Source organism: Colius striatus, chromosome 15 (assembly GCF_028858725.1).
Source record: "Colius striatus isolate bColStr4 chromosome 15, bColStr4.1.hap1, whole genome shotgun sequence".
Classification (NCBI taxonomy): Eukaryota; Metazoa; Chordata; class Aves; order Coliiformes; family Coliidae; genus Colius; species Colius striatus.
In genome coordinates this window covers 17,114,227-17,140,162 of record NC_084773.1, presented here as the reverse complement: position 1 = coordinate 17,140,162, position 25,936 = coordinate 17,114,227, and the positions used below count along the sequence as shown (strand labels likewise).

At 41.2% G+C, this 25,936-nt stretch overlaps 2 protein-coding genes across 5 annotated transcripts; one reads left to right on the top strand and one right to left on the bottom strand.

The window, feature by feature from the left end:
• Positions 1 to 1,228: 1,228 nt before the first annotated feature.
• Positions 1,229 to 9,525, bottom strand: ARL6IP5 (ADP ribosylation factor like GTPase 6 interacting protein 5). Its single transcript, XM_062007973.1, has 3 exons — positions 9,302 to 9,525; positions 1,936 to 2,153; positions 1,229 to 1,639 (listed from the first exon to the last, which is right to left on the bottom strand). Exons 1-3 carry the CDS (start codon positions 9,475 to 9,477, stop codon positions 1,467 to 1,469), a joined length of 567 nt encoding a protein of 188 aa, XP_061863957.1. The 5' UTR covers positions 9,478 to 9,525; the 3' UTR covers positions 1,229 to 1,466.
• Positions 9,526 to 10,716: 1,191 nt separating this feature from the next.
• UBA3 (ubiquitin like modifier activating enzyme 3) lies at positions 10,717 to 25,675 on the top strand. Of its 4 annotated transcripts, none has more exons than XM_062007969.1 (18): positions 10,717 to 10,774; positions 10,911 to 10,952; positions 13,777 to 13,897; positions 14,864 to 14,944; positions 17,603 to 17,685; positions 17,997 to 18,077; positions 18,738 to 18,781; positions 19,077 to 19,141; positions 19,935 to 20,090; positions 20,223 to 20,325; positions 20,796 to 20,909; positions 22,377 to 22,430; positions 22,870 to 22,906; positions 22,986 to 23,067; positions 23,999 to 24,099; positions 24,221 to 24,284; positions 24,378 to 24,432; positions 24,908 to 25,675. In XM_062007969.1, exons 1-18 carry the CDS (start codon positions 10,755 to 10,757, stop codon positions 24,994 to 24,996), a joined length of 1,392 nt encoding a protein of 463 aa, XP_061863953.1. In that variant the 5' UTR covers positions 10,717 to 10,754; the 3' UTR covers positions 24,997 to 25,675. The 4 variants fall into 4 exon arrangements, with proteins under 4 accessions (XP_061863953.1, XP_061863955.1, XP_061863954.1 ...); XM_062007971.1 differs by having other exon boundaries at positions 10,737 to 10,785; XM_062007970.1 differs by lacking the exon at positions 10,911 to 10,952 and having other exon boundaries at positions 10,744 to 10,774.
• Positions 25,676 to 25,936: the final 261 nt, after the last annotated feature.

Sequence of the window (25,936 nt, the reverse complement as noted above, 5' to 3'; positions counted from 1 at the left end):
AAGTGTGGGAACAAGTTTTCAGATAACAAAGACCATGCGCTACACGTGAGGAACAGGCCGCTGGCGCTGCAGCGTACAGACATTTCCACTACGGACTGAGCACTTCAACACTGAAATGGAATGGCATCGTCAGCTTTCTCCACAGTTCACTATGAAAACAGCATGGTAAGTTACATAAAAGCTTCAACTTCAGGCATCCTTGCTTTTTTTGTTGTTAATTGCTTTTTTTTAGAAAAGAGAAACGCTGGAAGGTTGGAAGTGGAGGGTGTCACCTGGACAACTTTTTCCCCCCCTTTTGTTGGTAAGCTCCTGTTATCAAGATAATTCCCTCAGAGCTGGCAGTTAAAATATATGTATAAAAGAATCCCTCCCCCCTCAACTTTCCAGAGTTGTTACAGGCAAATATAGCCATGAATTTGGAATAGGTTTTCAAAAACTGTTCTTGACATTTATTGCTTTTACTTGTAAACCTGAAATCCAGTTTATTCCTTTGAATAGTGTCAGGAGTGCAGAGTCAGTGGGATGTGGGTTTTACTGCTGTCTTTGCATTCTGGTTAAGAAGAAAGAAGATGACCCCCTCAGAACACTCATTCACCTCCATTTACAAAGCAGCCTATACAGACTGAAGCAGAACAAGGTAAGTCCTAAAGTAGTAGTATTTAAAACACCAAGAGAGCAGAAACTGAGCTCAGCCAATATATCTGGAAACCTTTTTTCTTCCATGCTTGGCTATAGTTTAGCTGGTATGCAAGGAAGCCTGGCTCTCCTGCAGAGAGGAGCAGATTCTACAGGTCAAGACTTTGCAGAGACCAAACGTGCACTTGCCTGGAACTGACAGAGCCACAGTGCCACATGTATTTTTCATGCTTAGATGTATTTAGACTGTTTCCCAGCTGCTAATGGAGGAATGTGGGGTGAGGATAGGAACCCATATTTGTGGCCAGTACTGCCCAGGTTTACCTGGCCAGTTAAGCTAATGCCATGGCCACCACACAGACCACTCATAGGAGAGAGGTGGAGGATGCAGGAGATGCCTGCTTCTGACACATCCCAGCTCACTGCCAGCCTGAAGGTGCCAGCATAAACTGGCTAACTGCCATCCTGTAGAACTGAGATGAAAGGGGTGTTGCTTGGATCAGACATATTTGCTACATGACAGTTGGAGAGACTTCATTCCATAGGTTTCCATCTCTTCCTCCTCCACCCCACAGAAGAAGAGACAAGCAAACACGTTTAAGTTAGAATGTATTTGTGTAAACACGAGAACATTTTGCTATACAGTAGGAAAAAGTTGCTGCTCTTATGCTCTTAGAGGAGCCCAGAAGACCTTGGAATATTTGTATCCTGCAACTATTAATCTGTATCACGTGCATTTCCTGTTTTGTACACAAACTGAAAGCAAGCTTGAACAATAGTAAATAGCAACTACACTCCTGCAACAGGTCAAAACGACACGTTGCAGCTGCTTACTCCTTCACTTTAGATATGTAGTCAGCCAGTTTGTTGATACTATCCTCTTGCTGTTCTAGAGCATCCAGGATGATGCCCATTGGGGTCTTCTTCAAGCCTATTCCTTCCATTGTGTTCTCCATCTTGTTCTTTATGTTCCGGAGCCTCAGGGAAGCATGGACAAACATCACTGCAGGACAGAAACACACTCAGTAATGAATGCCCAAGGAATACATAGTTCTTTCAGCATTCATCTTATGACACACTCCAATGCCGTGACATCACTCGAAGAAGTTGAAGTCTCAGTGACTACTTAAGTAACTTAATAACATTGTGCTGTTCTGTGTCCCCTCTCCCCACAATCTTGCTTTGGGGTGATTTAAATAGAGACAGTAAAGGCCACAGCTGATTTGGACTCTCCACACTTGTTTGATAAAGCCCAGGTCACATACCCCTCCCCTCTCAGAGAACAGGAAAAGTACTTACACAAGAGAGGAAGCGTGATCCCAAACAGGAACACCATGACATCTCCTAGATAGGAGATCAAGAAGTAGCTAGATAGCATGACGACCACCACAAACATGGTTGGGTACTGCTTCTTCAGCCTGCGGATTATATCCTTGTTGTGTGACACCCACACGAAGCCCATGAACACCAGCACCACCACAGTACCGCCAATGAGCATATTCAGAGGACTCAGAAATCTGGAGGGAAGAGGGAGGGGAAAAAAAAGGAGAAAGTTGTGTTTTAGAGCCTTTGTGCCTTATGTCCATATAAGCAGACATCTAGCTCACTGGTCACTTGTTAAGGGAGGCCTTAAGCAGTCAGTTTTTGCTGTCAACCTTTAGCAACTTCTGATTTTGGGTAGAAGGTAAATGAAGCAACAAATGCAACTCAACGAGCAACTCTTAGCACTGAATTTAGATAATCCTTATGTTCACTTCCTGAACGTAGCTCAAGACAATGAGAGTTTCTGCAGCAGCTCATCATCTCTTACCACCAGGAACCCTCCTACTTGTCCAATCCACATGTTCCCTTGATGTCAGACCCAGAATTAGCGAAACTCTGAGCAGATGAAATCAACAGTAAGGTGCCCAAGGGATTGACTTTTTCCCTACTCAGGAACGAAACCAGGCTCAGCCTAGGCCTTCAGATGAACTAGCTTTTCATATTATCTTGTCTAGGTTTGTGAAATGGGAAAGGTGGTGGAATGCTGACTAAAAAAAAGTTACTTCCCTACTTATTCCTGAAAAAGCCCACTTAGTGGTGTACACCCAAACAACATCACTTTATTGATCTGCAGAACGAGCTTATGACCATTAACAGAACAGATGGAAGCCCAACCTCAAGCAAGCATGCCTGAGAGCCAGAAAGAACTGGAGTATGAGATAAAGGTCATGCAGGAAGGAGGGACAGGGCTGGTCAGAGGGTCACTGCTGAGGTTTGTGTTCTGTTATTGGAGTTACCAAGCGAACCAAGCTGTCAAGTGGATCAGTTTTGGACTATAAACAGCAAGTCTCTTTTTATGGACCAGGGTAAGAACATCACCTGCTCAAACCACTTTCCCAAGTATTTAGAGCTTGTTTAGCATCACACTTTCAGCAATGCCTTCCTTTTCACTCATTTCTGCACTCACACCAAGTCCAGGCTCTGTTACAGTTCACCTCTTTAGTAAAAAGCTATGTGATTCCATCTGCATGCTGATTTACTTGCGTGTATGTGCACTGCTCCAACTACCCAGCATCTGAGGGCTCTGAGCTGCCACTATGACAACAGCATAACACTGCCCTGATAAAGCTGGATGTGGTCTAGCTTTCTTCTTGTAGACTTTGCAGTCAGCCTTACTGTTCCACAGCTAAGAGACAGGGTGCCTCAGAACTCCACTCCGAGGAGGATGCTATGGTTTGTGGCTTCTGCCTACACCGGATATGAAGCAATCTGTTGCCAGATTGGTGTGCCAACGCTCTACCTGCAGTGCCAGAGAGCATGGAAAAAACCCCAAGAATTATTTCAGAGCAGAGACTGACTCTTGATTCCTTAAGTTAGTTGTGCCAACAGGAGACAGGACTACTGGATGGAAACAGATTAAAATTCAGACTAGTTCCCCACCTGCTCCTGCCACTCGTACTGAAAAGCCAAGAGGGCTTTTTAGAAGTGGTGATAGGAAAGGCTTGTGTGTTGCATCTGAGTCACTCCCTTTAGCCAGCCAGATTATATTTAGCTCTGAATAGTCAATCTAAAATTTCCAGGCTGGAAAAAGAGAACAGCATTCCTCTGAAAGAAGTCAGTTTCATTTGTGCTCCTTTGCAGCAGGAGGAGCGTGACTCATGGCTGGACCACACCAGTGCCTGGCTTATATACATACTACTGGGCACAGGATATTCTTAAAGCACAAGTCACCTCCCCATCACAGCTCTCTTGGAGGAGAAATGGCCAAACTTACTCAGACAATTCACAGCAATTTCTTGTTCCCAAAAATCTATAGGCAAGACAATCCTGGATGCAACAAAGGGCTAGGCAGAGCTCCACTCCACATTTTCCATGTGTCTGGTCAATACTCTCAAAGCTTTATCTTCCTTCCCTCTACTCTCATTACAACTCCAGTAGTGAAGGGCAACCCCTCCATATTTAGATGGAAGACACCAAAGACTTCTCTGCTCTATGCTTCTTTCTGGTGTTACAGAAGTTGTATGTAATGATTGGCTGTGGGGGATATAAAGGGGGAAAAAAACTCATTGAGAAGATGCCACTTTCTTGGTGAAAGTTATTTGAATTCCATGTTTTGTGAAGTGGGCTGCATTCCAGCGTGTACAAGCAAACAGTGAACATAAGTATCAAATGAAGTCATTCAGAGCCACATGAAAACAGATGGGGACAGCAGTTGCCACTAAAAACTGGTATTCAAATTATCAGCCATGTGTCCACAGACTTCAATACTGTTGATTACAGTACTGGATAGGGTGTCACATGCCAAGCTCCCCCTTTATTGCCTGACTCGCCCACAGCATAGTTGACATCACTAGCTGAGATTCTCCTAGAAATTCATATATAGAAACTTCTTTTCCAGCAATGGCATCTTTGGAGAAGTCAGACCTCTGTTATCCAGTTTTGCTCAGATCTGTGGACACACTGCTCTTGGTAACACAATAGCTAATGACCAAATGGGAAAACAACATGGACCTGTTATTTTAGAACACCAGTGTCTGAGGAAAAGAGCCATGTAACAGCCCTAGAAGTCACCTTACAGTTGAGCCAACACTATTGATACTGGCCTTATTTATATAGTGATCAGGACACAATATGCCAAATCTATGCTCAAGGAAGAAGGCTGGAAGTCTTCCCAAGCTGCAGAGACAAGGTAAGTGACCTGCCATTAAGTATGTTACAAGATACTTTCTAAATATAATTCCCTGAAGGAGTGATTTACAAGATCTCTCAAATACGTAAAGATGTAATGGATGGCAGCAGCATGGTACCTTGAGTTTAAACTGCTAGGACGACTTTGGCGAAAAGCCACTCTTGGGACTGGGGAAAACACTAATTCTCACTACCCTGAAAAGAGTCAGTATGGCAGGACTAAATAGCATTTGGGGGTGCCAGCAGCCCAGAGCACCCTAGCTGTATGATCTTCTGCACTTCTGACTTTGGTGGGCAAAGTACAACCCTGGTAAGATGCTGCAATCTCCAGTACAGCTGGGGCAAACCAGCAAGGAAAAGCTGTCACCTAGATTCAGACCCAGCAGTATTGCAACTTGGAATTACAATCCTGGTACTTTTCAGAGATTGGGCTTCCTTTTCAGCATCTGCTTTGATACAAACTAAAGAGATGAGAAAACAAAACGAGACAAGAAACATCCTCCCTGATTGCAGGGACGTAGGCCTTGCCCTGTACCAAGCAGCACCATGGGACACTTTGTGTTTGTGCAAGTTTGCATCAGAAGAGAGTGGAGATGCTAGCAGCTGGGGGGGCAGTTGTGTGGGAGGAGGGAGTACTGGCAGCTGCCTCTGGCCAGCAAAAACAGATTAAGATGAGATTCTTCTATTTTTTTTAATTGGATTCATACTTCTAGACTCTGCCCTATATGCACCACACGACAGGTTAGGTTTCTCACACAGGTGCAGGAAAGCTCAAAGAGTACTCTCTGCTTTCAGTGACTTCCCACATCACCTTGCACACTTATGCATAGCCTTATAGCAGAAGAAGTGAGCAGTTCCTCAGAGAATACACAGCACAGATATGGCATAGTGAAAAAATGCTGAGCAGGACACAGCCTTTGTGCAAGACAAGAAGCCTCTAGCAGCATAAGCCCAGAAATAGGACAGGCCACATTAAAATCAGAAGCAAGCTAGTTCCATCCTTAAATCATCTCCATTTCAGATGGCTGTCGCAGTGATTATTCAGCAGTTGCTGTCACATCTGTTTCTTTTGCATGTGACCAGGCAAGTCTGAACAATGGCACTGAGCAAGAGACTTACTGTCATTGAGAACAACATCTCTTTACTTAGAACAGCTCAGCTGGACCATTACATCGATAAGCATGAATATTTCCTTTTAGAAGGCCTTTTGCTCCACCATGTTCCAAGTGGTGGGTAGGTTAGAGCACTCCAGTGCTTCCTACATCATTTGTATTGATTTAAATAACTTTAAAGATGAAGTTCCTCCTTCTCTCTTCCCATACTTCTAGCTTCACTGAGGTTATATAACTAGAGATAGTACATAAAACAATATATTGGCATGTTGTCCTAGGTGACAGCCCTCAGCATCCATGAAAACAAGTGGTAAAGGAAAGAACCTCACACAGGGAAAACATTATGCTAGAAGAGAATGAAGACTCTTTTAGATGTAACACTCTGCAATCCAATACAGCTTTTAATACTGTCAGATTTAGAAACTAATTTTTAGTGAGTACCTGGCAACAACAGCCTTGAAGAAATGACATCAGTTTAAGTAGTTCAGTTTTAACTGCAAGACAAAGAAGCCTTGTTGGAGTAGGTAAAAGTACAGACAAATTCCCCTCATTGAACAAAATGATTGTTTGAGGGGAGCTGCAAGCTGGTGTGGGAGGCACTGATTTTAATAAATATCTGTACAGCATTCAGAACGACAGGGCTCTGGCTCAGGACAAGTGCAGGCAGTCCAGTTTCTACACAACTGGGAGAAAGGGCACAATTTGATGTAGTATAGACTTTGTTTCTTATTAGCAGCCTCCTGCAACAGAGTTGCAGGGAGGAAAAAAAGAAGTAACAGACTACTGTAGATTAATTCTTACAGGAATGAGCAGGGCGGGGAGGGTGAAGGAGACAAGGCTGCTGCTATCAACCTGTTCTCATAGAGGGGCACTAATTCAGAAGTTTGCTTCATGTTCTCTGATTTATTATTATCTGTCTAGATCTGCAGGCTCAAAGGAATATCTACATTATTGCAAAGCACAGCACACCATTTATATAGAACAGAGCTCTCATGGAGGGAGAAAGGCAGGGAAATGATGCAGCAGAGACCATTACAATTCCACTCCCCCTCAGAGTAAGGTTATTCCTTACCATCTAAAGAGATGGTAAAAGGCTATGGAGATTAACTTTATCGTATGAGAAGCAGTAAACTGAAGCCATGGCAGTGAGCATTGTACTTCCAGTATGAAGAAAGCTCTAGGCTACAGTATCCATGTCAGCCCAGCACCACCACAGCTACCCACTATTACAACAGCTGAAAATATCATCTCTGCATTACAAGCTTGTCTATATAATTAGACAGTTTAAGGACAGATAGATTTGGTCATGGGCTAAGATACATTTTGATGGCAGGAAGGCCACTACATTAGTGGTTTTAATAACCTGCCCTTAAGCCTGTATACAGCCCTGAGTTCCTAAAAAGCCATGATTCATCACTTATCACTCAGGGATTCCTGCCCACTACAGAACAAGGCTGCGAGACAACTTAGTCATCAATTTAAATTTATCTGAGAACTTTCTTTGCCTTTCTCCCAAAGACACAGCCTAGCAGAGTGAAAAATCTTGCATTAAAAGAAATCAATAGCTTTTCTCTATTGAACTGTTATCCTCTTTCCTTTAGAGTTCTTCTCCCATCCTCTTTTATTTCATTGTTAGAAGAATCAGATTCATCATATACCAAAGACTCTAAGACACACAAAAAAATATTTGAGATCAGGTTCTCCCTCCAGGTGTTCCTCATCCATAAATTCTCAACTCAGAGGGTTACCACTCAATATTAAGACATTAGCTTTGGAGGTCTGGTATAAATCTCTGTCTCCTGTGGCTCTCTTCCTCTTCCACCCCAGCTAAATAGTGAGAGACAGATTGCCCTTGATCTAAAGAAAAGAGATAGGAGTTGAAATGGAGGATTGCAGAATACTAAGTAAAAGCTGCTGCCATCACAGTTTTACAGACATATGAACACAGTTTAGCTATTTTTCCCCCCACACACACCTTCTTGGGGAGAAGAGTTGCCTCCCTGCCTTCCAGGACCCCCTACTCACTGAGAGCTGGCTACACCATCACACAAACAGGAGTGGATGAACACCAATTTAGGCATTTAGAGGTGTAAGAACAGTCAGACTGTGGAAGTCTCATTTCACCTGTCTACTGGCCTATTAAGCTGACTGCAACATATCCCCACCAAAATTAAGAAGACCAAAGCCTTTGCCACTATGCCAAACTTTTAACTACCATGTGCATCAAGGAAAAAAAGCGGAGCTCTTGGATGCTCCTTTCACAGAGCACCGTTGCTCTCTGCAACTCAGATGATCTTCACTGACTTAGATGCTGGGTCAACACCTCTACAAGTCCTAAAAACATGCAGAGTGCTTAAAAAAACCAAAATGGATTTAGGGGAGAAATTTTAAGTTTCTGCTACCCAGAAGATATGGTTCAGCCCAAACCACACTGATCTAGTGGCTGGGCAATTCTCCAGTTTAAGCATTCACATTTGCACGTTGTTTGTTGTGAAGAGTGAGGCATTCCAGTCTCCATATTAAAAGCTTAATCATCAGCCTCTGTTGCTGTCTTGCTTAAGAGCTTTCTGACCAAAGAGCCATACTTGAAGAAAAGTCATACAGACTTTGATTCAAAAGATGATTATAAGGTTACTTCCCAGTTCTCTTCATGAAAGCTGATCCTGACAAGAGCATCGTACCAGCAGATGGTACTGCCTTGAAGGTCTCAATCCTGCCCATGAAAACAAAATTAATGGCCACCTTTTTTATTCTATATTAAATATTTTTCAGTATGAGGTAGCTTAGAAATAAGAAAGGCTTTCTCTGCCCCCTGAACATGAACTTCACCGAGCAGAACTATTAACAGAGCAGATGTAATCTAATTTGGTATTTTATTTAGATTTTATTTATCTCAGCGTAAGCAACCACAGCAGACAGATGTGGTGAGGAAGCAAAGATCACTGCGCAGGATGCAGCCTGGTTGTTCAGAGCACTGACATCCAGCACATAAACCTGTCCCCTGTTCTCTGCCCCGCCACAGGCTGAGGGGCAGGCAGCCCTGGACAAAGCGGATGGATGAGCAAGCAGCCTGTGGGAAAGGAAGATCAGAGGAAGTCCTCAGATCTGTTAGATAAATAAATAAACAAATCCTAAACATTACACCTAACCTAACGAGCCCGCCCTCCATAAGGGAAGCTGTAAGTAGGTCTTAATTTTTAAAGTGACACCCAGTAAATCAGAGGCTTGAGGAGAAGCAGAGCAAGGGAAAGGCAGCTTTCCTGCCCCTGCACCCATGTCATCCCCAGGGGCAGCGCAGTGGCACCGGGCAGAGGCACAGTGCCTCCCGCCTAGGGAACGGCCGCCCGGAGCCGCGGCGGAGGAAGCCAGGCCCGCGCACTCACCCAACGACGGACACGACAGCGGCCGCCACCATCAGGTAATTGGTCTGGTAGTAGAGCAGGTTGTTGACCACTCGGTTGTTCCATTTCGAGATGTCCTTGAAGTCGGGTCGGGCGAAGCGGTCCGAGCCGGGGAAGAAATCGTCCCAGGCCCTCAGCGGCGCCACCTGCACCTCCATGGCCGCCGCCGCCCGCGCCGCGCCCCGCTGCCGCCGCGCAGGCCCGAGAGCGCCGCGGCACCGCCCCGGGGCGGCTCCGCTACCCGGCTCCGGTACCTGGCCCTGGCCCCGGCGCCTTCCTGACGCGGGGAAGAAACGCTTCTGAAAATGAAGAACGGGGCGGCAGCAGAGGCGTGCAGAAAGGCAGCTGGCGGGGGAGGGTGGGGGGCAGTGCCGCTGCTGCCGTTGCTGCCAACGGCCGCTGGACTCTGTGTGTGTTCAGCAGATGACGTACGTTCAGTGTTCGGTTGGCGGATCCAGTGCGCATCCTCTGTGAACGGCGAGTCGGGGTCTGGGTGTGGAAAGGGCCACGAAGCAGTTGCCTCAGCCGAGGAGGCACCCAGGGCGTGCTGAGCCTGCGCAGGGAGAGTCCACTTGTGGGGCAACTGCGCCCCAAGGCCTTGCTGTGGAGGGGAAGGCCGGTGTTAGCAGCCACAGTGGGTCCAACCGCAACAATTGCTGTAAGAAGGGTTGTTTCTTAAGCACTTCCACACTTGATCCACACGCTGCCCGTGTGCCACACAACACCGGCAGCAAAGCCCTCTTCAAAATGAAAGCCTGACCTAATGGTCGTGCCAAGCTGAATGTGGTAAACTCCACCATGCTGGGGGCTAGCAGCAGCTTCTCACAGCTTGATCAACAGAGGATTTGGATCCCTAAAGTTGAGGAGCCTGAGGCCTGAGAAGCAATCCCTGCTCATCTCCTTCCTGCCCTGCAGTTTGATGCCTTTCCTTGCTCTAGTTCTGGAGAGCAAACGCTCCGGCGCCATTCCGTGTGGTCCAGGGCTGCCCGTGGTGGCCGGCCTCTGGTTACTGATCGCCAACAACCATTTGTAAACACAGCTCGGATGAAGTGGGTACCCGGCCAGCTGCCAGCCCGAGGCCAACCCCACCGCCTTTTTGTCCCGGAGGCCGCCGGTGCGGTCCCTGAGGGCCCCAAGAAAGCGTCAGGGAAACAGACGAGGGGAGAGCCCTCGGCTACCCGGGACCAGGCGCAGCTGCCCCTCGCTGCCGGCGCTGCCAGGGACCCGGTGAGGGTTCCATCGCGGGTCCCTTCCACATCGGCGTGGCCGGAGGGGCTGCGGCTGCCCGGTTCCCGCTGCGGGGCTCGGGGCAGGGCCGGGAGGGGTCGCCGGGCGGACGCTCTATCGCACCCGGCCCAGCTCCCGCACCCGCGGCGCTGGGGCAAAGCGCCGCCCATCCGGACCCCGCGGAGCGTTGTGGGAAGCAGAGGAAAATATGGCGGATGGTGAGGAACCGTAAGTGCCCTGTATGTGTGTGCTTGGCCGCCCCTTCCCCCGCTTCCCGGGGACGGGTGGGCCCCGGGGTCCCCTCTCCCTCCTCCCCGGTCTCTGTAGCGCGATACTGACCCTTCTTTTATTCTCTCTCTTTTAGGGAGAAGAAAAGAAGGAGGCTAGAGGAGCTGCTGGCGGATGGGTTAGTGCGGGGCTGCGGGCGAGCGGGCTCCCGGCCCGGGGCAGGGGCAGGCAGCGCTTGCTGAGGGGCGGCTGGTAGGTCAGGGCGAGCCGCAGCCCCGCAGGAGAGATGTGGGCTGGGAGGAGGCTGCGGGTTAGCTTAGGGCTGCGGGGCCCGCTGGGAAGGCGCTGGTAGGGGCGAGCGTGCGAGAGCGGCCCGGGAGGCGGAGAGAAGAGGGGATGGCGCAGTCCAGGGGCGGGAGGAGGGAACCGGAGGAAAGGTGTTAGTTGTGTCAGTGTGAGGAGGGGGAAGGCGAAAGGGCGCTTGAGCAGCAAGGACTGGGGAAGAGGAATCTCCTGGGGAGAGGACCAAGGGGCCCACCCGGAGCGGGGATGGGAGTCGCGGGCTTGGAGCTTGGCATGAGTAACGGCTGGTGTGATGGAGAGCTTTGTGACAGGAGTGGGAAAAGCTGTATTGCCTGTTCGGGGACCTGGGAAGGGCCTGTAGGCTAGAAGCAGGTGACTGAATTTTGGCCGAAAAGTAAAAATTCAGGCTACAGAACAGTTACCTCTGCTTATTAAAACCCTAAATTCTATGCACTTGTGCTTCTGTGCACGGCCTTGAAAACTAATGCTCGGAAATCTTTAACCTCATCTGCTTCCATCCCCTAACTATTCCTTTCCGTCTGCTTGTGGCCCTCTTCCCAAGGATCACAAAGCAGACCTGCCTCCCTGAGCAGCTGACTCACAGGCAGTGCATGCGTGTGTTGGGGTGAGGCTTACAAAAATCCCTGGGCATGTTGGATTGGGGGTGCATGCTGAGTCCCTCAAAAGCATGGAGCTCTGGAGATGTGAAGGTGTCAGGGGAAAGTCTGGGCCTAAAGCAACTGTGGTACTCTGATACTGTAAACAATTTAAAATTAATCAGATGGCATAAATATTCATTTTGTTAAACTCTAGTAATAGAGATACCTGCTAATACTGTAACTACACAAAAATAAACGCTTTAAAAAACTTTCTCTGAAGTTTAATGTAAAATCTCAGGTTGGGTTACTGATGCTTTTCAGATCTCCACAATGTCCAACTGTATAAAAACCAAGTGCAAAAGTGAAACTAGATCTTAACATTTTATCACTTACAAAGGAGAATACATATCTAAATGGAAAAGCTGAGTTCTGCTCTTAATGCCTCTATAAAAGGATTAAGAATTTTTTCTTGATATTACCAAGCAGAGCTTCGACACTTGTTTCCAGAAAAGTTTAAAGTTAAAATGTAATCCATAGGAACAATTATTGTGATGTTTATTGAACCCTTTTATTTACTCAAGTCAGTGCTTAATGCACATGCTGAAAACTGGCATACAACAGATGAGCCCAGAGTTCAGGGGAGGGGATGTTATGTTTATTCACAGCTTCCTAAAAACTTAATTTTTAATGTAAATTGGAGGAGACACAAAGCTGCAAGTCAGAAGTCAAAAAACCTTTATGAGTTCAAATAAATTTTGGAGGTTACTGCTCATGGAGTAACTGACTTGCCTGAATTCAACAGTTAACCAGGAGTGAGTTCAGCCTGTAATCAAAATACAGGGAAATTATGATGTATTTATTCCTGCACTTTAGTGAAGTTTATTCCCTGTTACTGAAAATCTTTTGCAAAATTATTTGCCTGTAAGCTAAAGTTACTATGGACATACTGTGTTTTCCACCTTCTGAATTCTTTGAGGATAAAGGCATTTGCTGCCTAAATGTTTGCACTGCATTTTTATTTTAATTTGAAATGAGTCACCAGGAAGTAATAATAATGTCTAAACATTACTCAACAGTTATTGATGGAAGCAACCTTCATATTATTTCATAGGAGGAGGCAAATAATGCTCCTTATCAATGATGACACAACCTTTGTTACAAGCTTAGTTTTCTATTAATGTGCAATATAGTCTAGTGGAGCTCCTATTTAAAAAGGGAAGTGTGCTCTGTCAAGAAAGGGTTTGTGCTGTGATCTTACATTACACAATTACTTGACAGCTGGTTTTTAACTATTCCAGTAAGTCTCTTTAACTGTTTAAATTTGTAATTATGTACTACTAAAAGTGACCTGCAAAAGCATAAAAAGGGTTTTGGAGTATTTGATGTAAAATTCTGTCTTGAAGATTGAAAAGAGAACTGCAACTTTCCTTTTTTTTTTTTGAAGTGATAGGCTCAGGAGATGAGTGAAAAATAGAAGTATACTAAATTACATTGTACTAATTAAGGGTGAAGAATGCTCAAGATTAATATTTCTTCTAACCTTTCTTTAAATTAAACGACTATGAAGGTTCAGAGGAGATGGTGGTGCAACATGATCCTGTTATTTATCCAGTCCTCACAATTAGTGTTACATACTGATAATTCTAAATATGGTCTATGAATGTTAAAAGTCTATATAAAAAAAAAAAGTATACAAGACTTGTCTCTGAAAAAAACCCCACCACCTTCAAAATCTAAAGGGACAGCCTCTTTTTCCATGTTCTCTTTAAATACAAGGAAAATTAAACAAAAAGACCAGACCCTTTTTTCACTTCAGGTTAACTTTTACTAGTAACAGCTAAGTTGGTGGGATTTATTGAAATGCCTGGGATTTTCCCCTCTATGCATATTAGTATTATTGCTTTCTAGTTCTAAAGATAAAACCCACTGATCCAAATGCTCATGCACATAGCTTCCATGCATAAAGAATATACAGAATCATTTGTGTGAAGGGTCAACAATTTAAAGTGTTCTTAAGATATATAAAGAAAAAAAATAGTATTTTAGAGGTGTGGCTTTTTGTCTACGATTTTGCAGCTGAATTTACTGTGTTCTGTGCAGAATGGCTGTTGATGGTGGGTGTGGGGACACTGGAGACTGGGAAGGTCGCTGGAACCATGTAAAGAAGTTCCTCGAGCGATCTGGACCATTCACACATCCTGATTTCGAGCCAGGCACTCAAGTGAGAAACACTTACTTTAAATACAAGATTTGTAGTGTATGTTGCAAACTAATGTAAACAGTTGCCTGAATTGAATGCCAGCAGTGTATGAATACTACAACTGAATGAAAAGCTTATGTTTTAATTGATTAAACATGATTCTCGAAGAACATATTGTATTCTTTTCATAAGCTTGTATTTCTAAATTGTATCCTGTCATATGCAAGTTTGCTGTCGTCATATAAAGATGTAGCAACATAAGAACTCTGTCTTTGAGTTCCACATGAAAAGTATCAGTATTTTTCTCTCTATTTTGAAGTTACTAGGTACAGTAAGTAATTTCTTGTACTTAAAGGGGTTAATGTTAATAAAAGTACTTAAAAAATTGGGAAATATGTTTAATAGGGAAAAGCAAAATGCAGATGGTTTTGATTATTTCTTCTGCTTTCCTTTTCTGGTACATTTTGTTTCAGAGCTTACAGCTGAATATATTTTACCTCTTTAATGTAGCGTTCCGTTATTTAGTAGTTTGAGGCAGAGATGTAGAAGAACAGTTCATAGAAAGCAGTTTTGTAGTTATTTAAATTCTTCTTGACTGGCAATGTCTGATTAGATTTATTTTGTATTATATATCAGTAAACTGTTTGGAGGAAGAAAACACCATTTAATTAAATGGAAGAGTAATAAAGGTGGACTTTGCTATTTTCATGGTCAAAATGAATATAAAGAGAATACTCACATCAACAAAAGTCTTGATTTTCTGTTAGGTTGGGATATAGAAACTGAATGAACTCAACAACCACTTAAAAGTCCGATATGTAATTACTCCTGCAAGCACCAACTGTTTTATTGATCTCCGTGGTTGTATGTAAAACTTACTATGTGCTGAACATTTATGGAAATGCATTTATAAGAGTTACGAAGCAAAGGGCAAATTATACTTCTTCCTACTTAGTGTATTAACTTTTTGTTTTGTATTTTCTGCAGGCTCTTGAGTTTTTGTTAAGCACATGTAAAGTACTAGTTATTGGAGCAGGAGGCTTGGGATGCGAACTCCTGAAAAACCTGGTAATTACTCATTTGTCACCCTTCCCTTCTTAGAATCTTCTCTTTAATTTTTCCTTTAATCTTCCTTTAATCTAAGGAAGTGAAGTAAACTAAGAACAAATCATGCTCATAGTGATACAATGAAATGTTGTTTGGAATGCAGTGGCTAAACTGTGTCTTTTTAGATGAAGAGCAATGCTTCAAACTGCCATAAGTAGGTAGTACAAAGTTTAGTATTAACAAAGGTTGAATTTCATTTCAAGTTTCTTTTACATCTTTGGATTAATTCAAAGTGAGATTAGAATTGCTGCAACTATTTATGTTCTTTCATAGCGAGATTAGCAGAGCCAAACTTACTGTGACGTTCATGGCCATGGGATCCATTTGACCTTCCTGAGTAGTGGCTCTCAGATTTTCCAGGTACTCAAGATCAGTAAATTGGAGGTTGTCTGCAGAGCCTGAACAGTCCCTCAGAGTTGCATCTGTTGCTGAATTCAGCCTATGTAATGGCAGCAACTTTGTCGAGTCAGATCAACACACACTGTCTTGTACGGAAATGGCTAAGGAGGAACAGGTACTAGTGTAAGAACAGGGAAAGAAATATGACAGTAATTCCATGGGGTACAGATTACCTGAAGGTATTGTGTAGTTTTCTTGGTACAGTGTTAGTATATAATGGAGTCTCTCACTACTTGTTCTGGAAAGCAATTTTTAAGTGTTTAAAATGCAATCATGGTATCATGTGCTGTCAGACCTTTATCTAATAAATTTAAATGGTTCTAATTATCTTGTTAATGTAGTTTTTATCCTCACAGATGCTCATATTTATAAGTGTATCACTGTTACCATCCTTTTTGAGTTTGGTAGATTAGACTAACACTGTACTTTTCTGTTCTTCTATTTAATAATAATTTCTGTCCTTATAGATTCCATGGAAAATGTGTGAATTGTTACAGTAACTTACTATGAAATAATTCTTTTCCTTCATTTATTCCAACACTTATGCATTAGTGTACTTTACTATAGAATTTGTGTACTGCTATTTCAGTATTTTCACAGATTACCTTCAAACTTGAGATTCTTGATAAATCAATAGCCTCATTTAAAGCCAGGCTTTCCAGATGCATTAACTTGGTGGTTTTACAGTTCCAGCACTTGTGTGCACTGTTGTTCTGGTCCCTGGTTTGTTATTTCAATGCTTAAGCAGGATTTTATTTGAAGATACTATGACACCTCTGGTGCAGTTTTCTTTCTTTGGGAATTTAGTGAATTTAACCTCTGCTCGGAGCTACTGTTTTATGGATTTATTGGGACATAACAAATTCAATCTGTTGATAGGTCATTGAGAGGGAGGATTTGTATGGGCTAAGGGACTTCCTAAGTCTGCTCTGTGCACTCGGTCTCCATCTCTTTAGAAAGGTTTTAGGTTGTTGTGATTTATTTTTATCGTTTTCAGAAAGATAAGCTCAGAAGTAAATCTAGATTCTGTTCACAGGTATTCATATCTGTGGGACAATGAGTATAGATTCGATAAAGACTCTCAATCTGTGTGTTCATGGTCCAAGACTTGCTCTTTAGCAGGCTCTCCCAGGCTGCTTTGGTAATGTAGAACAGAAGCTGAACATTTATCAATGAAACAAAGTGATTGTTCAGCAGTGTATGATGTACAGAAATTCATTTCTATTCTGAAAGGCTTTAGTCCTGTTCTTCTTGTATTTGATCAGTTTCCTGACACCGTATTTTCAGTACCTACTATGCTTGGGATAACTCTGTTCAGAAAATGTGAAATGAAAAGTTTGAAAATCTTTGTATACAACAAGACTGAATCTTAAAGGAAAAAAACTTAGAGAATGGGCCTCAGTTTTTGGAGTCATTTCAGAACATAACACCACATTTACTTCCTTTCTCTAAACCCAATGGTTTATGGTTTCTGTTTAACCACAATTCACATTGTTTATTGGTGCCTGACACATTATATTATCAGTTCAGACCCACAATACAGTTTTAAGACAATTTTACTTTAAAATTATTTGCTAAATCTAATGATGGCCTGCAAAGAGATCAGGAAGAACTTCTCTCAGAGGTTTGATGTCTTCTTGATAGCGAAGTGCCTTTGTGTTTGCGTTCCATCCCAGCACTGAATGCAGTGAGGAATGTTGGCTTTTTTTGAACTGTGATTTGGGGTGGATATGCCAGACTCACTTATGCCAACTGTGAAAAAGCTGAATATTCAAACCCTTAAAATTTTACAGGAATTAAACTTTGTTTTCCTATTCCTGCCAAGCAAGGAAGTGCTTGCTTATGGCATTTCTTCACATTCTCATTTTTTTCCCCAATGAACGCTTTTGATTTACTCCAGTTGTGAGGCAATACTGCAAGTTCCCCTTACAGATCAGCCTACCATTGGCTTTACTGTGTTATGATTAGGTCAGCTAAAGCAATGCAGCATTGGGTAGAACATTGACCACTGAAATGTTACTGATCCCATTTGCCTAAATATTGACATTAATAACCCAACAAAGAGTGTTCTTTTAACAAAGAACAACCACGTCCGCAGAGGGAATGAAAAGCAAATACACTTGTTCCTCCAGAAGTTACTTTTTGACATGTGGAATGAATTCTGGAGCACTGTGAGTGTTTAATTTCCTATTAAATGAAATTGACTACCTCTTTCCACAGGCCCTGTCTGGCTTTAGACAGATCCATGTTATTGACATGGATACTATAGATGTTTCTAACCTTAACCGACAGTTTTTGTTTCGGTAAGTGATATTTTCACGATTCGACTTCTGTTTCTTTAAATCTACCTAAACAAAATATGTGACTGATCACTATTTTGATTGAATAAAGGATTAAAAACTAAAGATAACCAAACTTTCCTATCACAGAAGTACTCATAATTAACTAAACATTGTGTGTGATTCCTTGTTGTAATAGGAGATGCTTTAATATTATCCATAAATTGTCCTACGGTCGTAATTAATCACTTAATCCAGTATAGCAGTGCATGGAGGCTGGCAAGATTGAATCTACTACAATAATACATTTGAATTTGCTTGGGTTTTTTTCCCAGACCGAAGGATGTTGGGCGACCAAAAGCAGAAGTTGCAGCAGAATTCCTAAACAGCCGCATTCCCAACTGCAGTGTCGTAGCGTATCCTTTTATAGAGAAGTAGTAGCCTCAAAGGCTTCAGAAAACCTAGAAAGCTCTGTAGGTGGTAAGACTAAGGTATTTTGCTCCCATCCTCTCTTTTTTTTTTTTGTACGATAAAGAGCAGATTCATTCAGCTAATGACTGAGAATTCTTTCAGTGGGACGTTAGCACACAGGAGGTATCACTGGGGAGAGGAGGCTGAGCTTTAAGAAACTGTTTTTTTAATGTTTTCACCAAGTCTTTTTATTCAAATGCAACCTGTTAATTTTCATTGAGATACTGGAATTCCAGCTTTATTCAGAGTTTTATACAGAGTGTTTTGAGCACATTTTGGTAGGAGACATTAGTTTATAAACATAGCGCAGCACTTAGTGATACTGGACTTTGTGAGAGGACACATTTTGAGCTTACTGAATAGTTTGCCTGCTGAGCTTTCTCCTGTGTATGACTGTTACCTTGTGCCACTTAATTAAAATTGTTTTGTCAGCTGCTACAGTTTCAGCTGTAGGAATTTTGAATCTTCCAATCACTTAGTTTTAAAAAGAAGTCATGTAAAATTTGAGTAGTAAATTAGATCATGTTTTGTCTTTATATTAGCAAATGAAACCCAGTAAACTTCAGTGCTTTATAAATACATTCCTTTACTGGGCTTGCATTCAGATATTTTAAAAAGATTCAAGACATGGATGAAAGCTTCTATCGACGTAAGTGGTATTTGTTTGCTTGCCAGACACCCACTGGTGCTTCAGGGGAACATGCAGTTGTTGCTGCTTTATGCTTTTCCTAGTACTTGGATTGCTAATTATTTTAGTCTTCTACAGTATGCTGGGAATAGAAGTAACAAGTAGACAAAACTTAAATGCATCTTTCATGTAGGTAATCTAAGGGAGATAGTTAAAGTACAGTCAGTTCCTCTGGACTGTTATGGACAGGATACTTTGCTTGTCTTAAGAAGTAGGCGCTAGTATAGACTTTAAATAACTATTTTTTTCCTCCTAGAGTTTCATATTATTGTTTGTGGGCTGGACTCTATAATTGCAAGAAGATGGATAAATGGCATGCTGGTAAAGTCTTCAGTCTTTTTAAAGCCTGGTTATTACTTGAGTGTAGATAACTAAAATTGAATAGATTTGTGTAGAATGTGTCACTAAAATGAAACAAGGGCTGTTGAAACACAGCATTCTGTGTCTATTTCTGTATATTTTTGTGAAGAGGATAAAATGCATGCTCTCTTACCTGCCTTTTTCCTGAGGAGTTAGCCAACATTTGTGCAGTGCCCTGCAGGGGTAATGTCAAAGTTAGATTACATTGTTTGTGGCTTTATGCAGTCAGGTTTTGAAGGGAAGTTCCACAGCCTCTCTGGATGCTCCCACTGTAAATAGTACTTGCCATGCTGCAACTTGTAAATGTCATTTTGGAGCCCCGCTCCTAGAAAGTAGTACAAAGCCAGTCATTGAACTAGGTAGTTTTATCATTGTGAATTTATTTATTTATAAAATAATGATCTTGAGTACTTATTAGTATTTAAAAAAAACCCCAAACCAAACAGCAAACCAAGAATCAAATCCTTCAAACCGACCAACCATTTGTTCTGCTCTGCTATAAGGAAATAGTAACATTTATCAGGGATGTAAGGGGATGAGGAGGTGGAGGGTGAAGGTGCTAGATGAAGTCACGTGCACTGACCAATAGGTAATACATGTACCCTTAACATAAATTATGCATTAAGCATTCAGTCTTGCGGTGTACTGTTATGAATAGCATTTTTAGGATTATTTTTTTCTTCCTGCAACTTGTTTAAAAAAAAACACCCCAAACCAAACAAAACCCAACAACACCTACCCCTTTATTTCTTAGATGTCATTTTTACATTATGAAGACGGTGTACTGGATCCAAGTTCCATCATACCTTTAATAGATGGAGGGACAGAAGGTTTTAAAGGAAATGTTCGTGTGATTATTCCTGGTATGACAGCATGTGTTGAGTGCACGCTTGAGCTTTATCCACCACAGGTAATTGCAACCAATGATGTTTTGGGGTCTGTTTTGGTTTGTTTTTTAATAGTCCTGTGATTTGCTTGTTTTTCTTCCTAGTACTATAGGTATTAATGTTTTCTTCTGGTTTTCTTCCCCTGCCTTCCCCAGGTCAATTTTCCCATGTGTACTATTGCATCGATGCCCAGACTACCAGAGCATTGTATTGAGTATGTCAGGATATTGCAGTGGCCAAAAGAACAGCCTTTTGGAGGTAATTAGAATATTGCATTGGTGTTAAACTGACATTTCTCCTCTTAACTAATTTGTATTGAGTTAGGTATACACAGGTATTTTTAATAAAACAATCTTACCTTCTAAGCTGATGTGGCTCATTGTTGTATTGCATGTGAGCATCCTCAGAGCTGGTGATGGATTTTCTCTCAGGCTCACTCCAAGTTCCATATTTCTTCATGTGTTTCTCTCTCACATTCTTGACTCAAAATGTAACAGCTCTGTACTTATCTGAAGTTAGAATAGTTTGTGTATAGAATGTGTTGGAACTTAGGATACTTGTAGAAGTGATACTTTGATTATTTGAAGTATCACATTTTAATAGTTTAATGAGATACTTGTGTTAACCCAAATGAAAGCAAAGGGATTTATTTTAGATAATAAGAAAGCTGTATTTCTGAAGGACTCTTACAGGTGTAACTCATCAGTAATTTTTTAACTTTACTGTAGAAGGTGTTGCATTGGATGGAGATGACCCTGAACATATACAGTGGATTTACCAGAAGTCTTTAGAAAGAGCATCACAATTTAATATTAAAGGTGTTACATACAGACTCACCCAAGGTAAGGCCTATGGCATTTCACCAAGTTTATGGCATTTGCAATTAGGCTGGTCTGGCATTCCATGTATTTGTTAAGACTAAGCTGTCAGGTCTGCTGAGAAAGAAATAGTTCTTTTCTCCCTTAGCATCTTAAAACAGAAACAAGCAGCTTGTTTCCTGTGCCAGCATAAATATTTTGATGATGACTCAGATGTTTAGGCGTTCATCATGAATCAGAGGAACATATCTGGGACAAAACTGAAGGGATTTTTTCCATTTTATTTTTAACCTGGAGCAGATCCACAGTTTACATGACACTGTGACCACTTTTGCTGAGTCAAAGAGCAGGAGCAAAAGAACATGATTTACTCTTTTAGCAACAGCAACACTTTATGCCATTTTAGGCTCGTTAAGGCTATTATCATCTGTTCTTCACTGCTGTATATGCCTCTTTTCACATACAAGTGCAGAATGGTGCCACTTATTGAATCAGCATTTTGCACACTAACCAAACAGGAAAAAAAGTGGAGAATCTCATACAGAATTTGTGGAAACTTTTAGTTACTTGTTGACTTTTAGTATTGAGAGCACAGTTGAAATGCTGGGCTTGAATTGTCACACTTGAACCTCCACGTGTGCCTTTCTATCAAAAAAGGACAAACTGATTCCTTGTGTACCTTCTGCAAATTCCACCTAGTGTATTGCAGATTGTCTGCTTTGCAGCAATTTTTTCTGGCTTCTCTAGTAGTGGGGGGTTTTTTTGTACAGATAAATGTAAACTCCAGTTATGAAATATTATGCACATGCAAATGGCTGCACAGTTTTCAGCATTTGAAGGTGGCTTCATTGTAAAGTACATAAGAGCAAGAAAGCAAAAATAATTTTCATGCACATTTTCTCAGATATGAAAGGATACAAGTGAGTAATGAGAAGCCAGAGGAACTTCAGACTGCTTAGGTATTTGCTGCCTTTTTGACAGGCCTGAAAAAAGACTGAACTTCTTTGTTCCAAATGTACAGACTCGTATGCCTAGGAAATCTTGCTGATGTTAGTGTAGGTACTATGCTGTTGGGCTCGATGGGCTCAGTAAAGAGAGTTGGATGAAGATGCCAATACAGTTTGGCAAGACTGTTCTTGCAGGAGGAATACCAAAACCAAATAGCTTTCCTTCATGCATTTCCCCGGTTAAACAGGAATGGAACCACATTTTAAATTGTTTTTAGTGATAAATACAGAATACTTGTTTTGAGAATTTGTCCACTAGTTCTCTGGGTGTGATACCTTTGTTTTCTCAACAGGCTTGTTCCATGCCTAAAATACAAAAAAAGTCAAAGCATTTGAAGCATGCTGTTATACTTCACTGTTATAGAAATTCCTGGAAAGTTTCAAATACCTTTGAGTATACCCTTCTGTAATTATTCTGACTAAAAGGCAGCTCTTGGTATAGTTTCTTGGAAAAGACAAAGCTCTGTATGGTTTGTTTTTACAGGAGTGGTTAAACGAATTATTCCAGCAGTAGCTTCTACAAATGCAGTAATTGCAGGTATGCTAAAAGAACTCATTTCATTTCTGCTCTAGAGACTTCAGAGTTTTGTAAGGCAACAGTTTGGAACTGAGAACTTGGGAAGATAATACTCACTTTTAAATGGGTCTGATTTTGTTCTTAGTTTCGTTTCTGTTTTGTGTAGGGAAACTGCATGTGAGTGTGTCATTTTTAAGCTCATGTATGACTGTGGGAGTGAGTAAAAGTATTTAGGATGGAGGGGAAAAGAATAATTGAAGAACACAAATTAGTGCTGAATCTATGGCGTTAATGCATAAAACTACCAGCTACCTTCAGAAGTTTTTCTCCTTATAAATTGTTATGCTTGACTTTCATTTTTTGTTGTTCCATTCTTCTTTGATCCAACTCCCTGCACTAATGTCTGTGTGTTCTAAGGTAGAGCTAGAAGGTGAAGAAATTCTTTCTTTTCTCATTCCAGCTGTTTGTGCCACTGAAGTTTTTAAAATAGCCACAAGGTATTTAATTTCTTTTTAATAACATACATGATTTCCAACATAATGACATATATTAATAGAAACATGTTTGTCATTATAGTGCATACATTCCTCTGAACAACTACCTGGTGTTTAATGATGTGGATGGATTATACACGTACACGTTTGAAGCGGAAAGAAAGGTTAGTGCCATTAAAGGTTTGCAGGGTTGCTTCCTTGATTCTTATTGAACTCAGGCAGTTTGTGTTGTATTTCCAAAACTCAAGTTTTAATCTCTTGCTCTCTAGCACTGAATAATAATATTTCTGAAGTTTTAAAAGCAGAAACTACAATGTTACTAGTCTGCTGCTTCTCCTGAGCATTGCTTTTAGCGTGTAGGATTTTTTTGGTTTTAAAACTTCTGTGGTTTTAGGATCTAATAGTGGTGCAAGTGGCAGTCCTTGTACAGTAGCAGGACTGCTTCCCTCCAGATCAACAGATGTTTTATTTGATGTCTTGGTAATGAAACCATTTCTTCTATCCATTAGTTTACCAAAAACTATTGCTTAGTATGTGAATTTGGCATATCTAGTTTTTGCCTGTTTTCCAAATATTAAGAAGCTTTGGATAAAGTAGCTTTGGTATAGGAAGGTCCTCAGAAAGATATTTCTGTAGTGTCTGCTTGTGCAATGTTGGTATTTCAACTTTCTGCTACGTTGCCTGCAGGGAAGAATAGCACTTGACTTTTTTGAAAATGAATCCTGAAGATCTGCCTTGTAATACAGGAAGTGTGGCTTACAAAATAAGATATGCAATCTTAAGAAGACTCATAAGCAAATCTTCTCAACAGGAAGTTATGACAATTAATGATTTGAAAGTTCGTAGTATTACATTTTCTGTCAGATGAAATTTGTGGTTCATAAACACTTAGCTGCATGTTGCGAGGCAGCTGAACAGTGACAGACTTCACGATGGATTTGGTTTCATCATTAATGTTTACAACACTATTAACATTTCTAGAGCCAAGACTTGATTCAAACCTCACAAACACACAAATAGTTTTGAGACCTTATGAAAAGCTTTTAAAAAAATCGTATTTAACATGACATGTATTCTTGTGGTGCTTTTTTGCAGGAGAACTGTCCAGCCTGCAGCCAGCTTCCCCAAAACATAGAGATTTCCCCATCAGCTAAATTGCAGGAAATCTTGGATTACTTGACAAATAATGCTTCACTGTAAGTGTGCAACTACTCTGACTTGATTGCTTTTGGTAGTTTAATGTTTAAAAAAAGAAGTATTTTTGCCTGATTCTCTGTTTTGGCTTTTCTGTTCCTAAAAAAAATGTTTTATATATAGGCAAATGAAGTCTCCTGCAATCACAGCAACTATGTATGGGGGAAATAAAACACTTTATTTACAGGTAATCTGAATGTATGTTATTGTCTTTAATAATTTATGTCAATTTACTGAATTGGAAGTAAATGTTTTGGCTTTTTAATGTGTTTTTTTGCAGACAGTAGCTTCAATTGAAGAACGAACAAGGCCAAACCTTTCCAAGACACTAAAAGGTACGAGGCAGTTGTCATGTAGATTTTCAAGATACAACAGAAAGGCAGGCAGTTTCATCCTGCTGTATGGCATCTTTAGCTTTATTTTACAGTATGCAGTAGAATGTATTCCATTACCCTTTTATTTGCAATATACCTTTCTCAGGTTGCTCAGGGATGAGCTTTGACTTGCTTAAATGTGAAGTGTGGGCAGATGGCAGAGAAAAATGTTGCAACAAAGCAAGCTGATAACTGATGTGAATTAAACATACTTCACTAATGTTTTATATATTTCTTAACAAGGTCTGTGATTTTCCTGGTTGAATTAGATTAGTATTATTTTAGCTAGTGAGCTGTTAGCAGCTTTATTTCATCATATTTATGGGTTTGTGAGAATGGCAAAACTTTTTTCTTAATTAAAAAATTTAAGAACAATAATTTAAAACAGGACAAAGCACATGGGTTTAGTGTACTTAAACTTTTCTTTCTGTTTCAGAGTTGGGGCTTGTGGATGGCCAGGAACTTGCAGTTGCTGATATTACTACACCACAGACTATGTTGTTCAAGCTTCACTTTACCACTTAATCTATTCATAAGTAAAGTGCATATACAGTGAGAGAAACCTGTACTCACCTTGTAAAGCAAACATACTCTGGGTGTTAAAGCAACTTGAAATGTTCATGTTAGTACTAGCGTTGTTGAAGGTTAGGTAATACAAGTGAATCACCATACTTCAGAACTGTACGTAGAAGCCAATATTTGGTGGATTATATTTGTATAAATGCTTATTAATGTACAGAACTGTGGTGTATAGGAATACACCTTTTTTTCCAGTTTTTGTTGTCAAAATGTTAATGCTACTATACTCTCAGACACGTGAAAAGTTTAAAGTGGCCAAAAGTCTTGTTTTCAACACGTGTATGCACATGCGTATGCCACGAGAACCCCCATTGAAAGGAACCATTGCCATCTGGTTTTGAATTGTAGCACTCCTGTACACTTGCTGAGTCACCTTAAAGCTAAAAGAGCACAATAGATTAAAATGAGCATTTCCCTTTTACTTGGTATTGATTTGATCAATTTTATGAGAAGTGCTAAGTGTGGAAGAGATTACTTAAAGAGCGAACACAATAGGAGAAAATGATCAACTGTAACTGAGAATATGGACACGTCTGCAAGCAACTGCTGTGCACAGTACTGCAGGATTATATTCAAGTGTCATTGGTGCTGTTAAGGTATTTATTAATAAAAAATCATAAAGACACCTTAGTTTGTGGCTTCTCAGTGGACACTCAAGAGCGTTTATAACCTTGATTAAAAAATCTTGGCTATCATTTGGCTGCTTCAGAGACTTTTCTGTCATCAGTGCCAGATAGTTGGATAATGTGATTTCTCCTTTGTTTCACTTAATGTGTATAAACTGTCTTTAACTTTTAACTCTGTAAACTGTGAATTATGGTTAAGCTTGCTATCTTCCAGTCTTGCACGTGAACTCAGTAGTAAAGGTAGGGGGCAGTTTACAGTA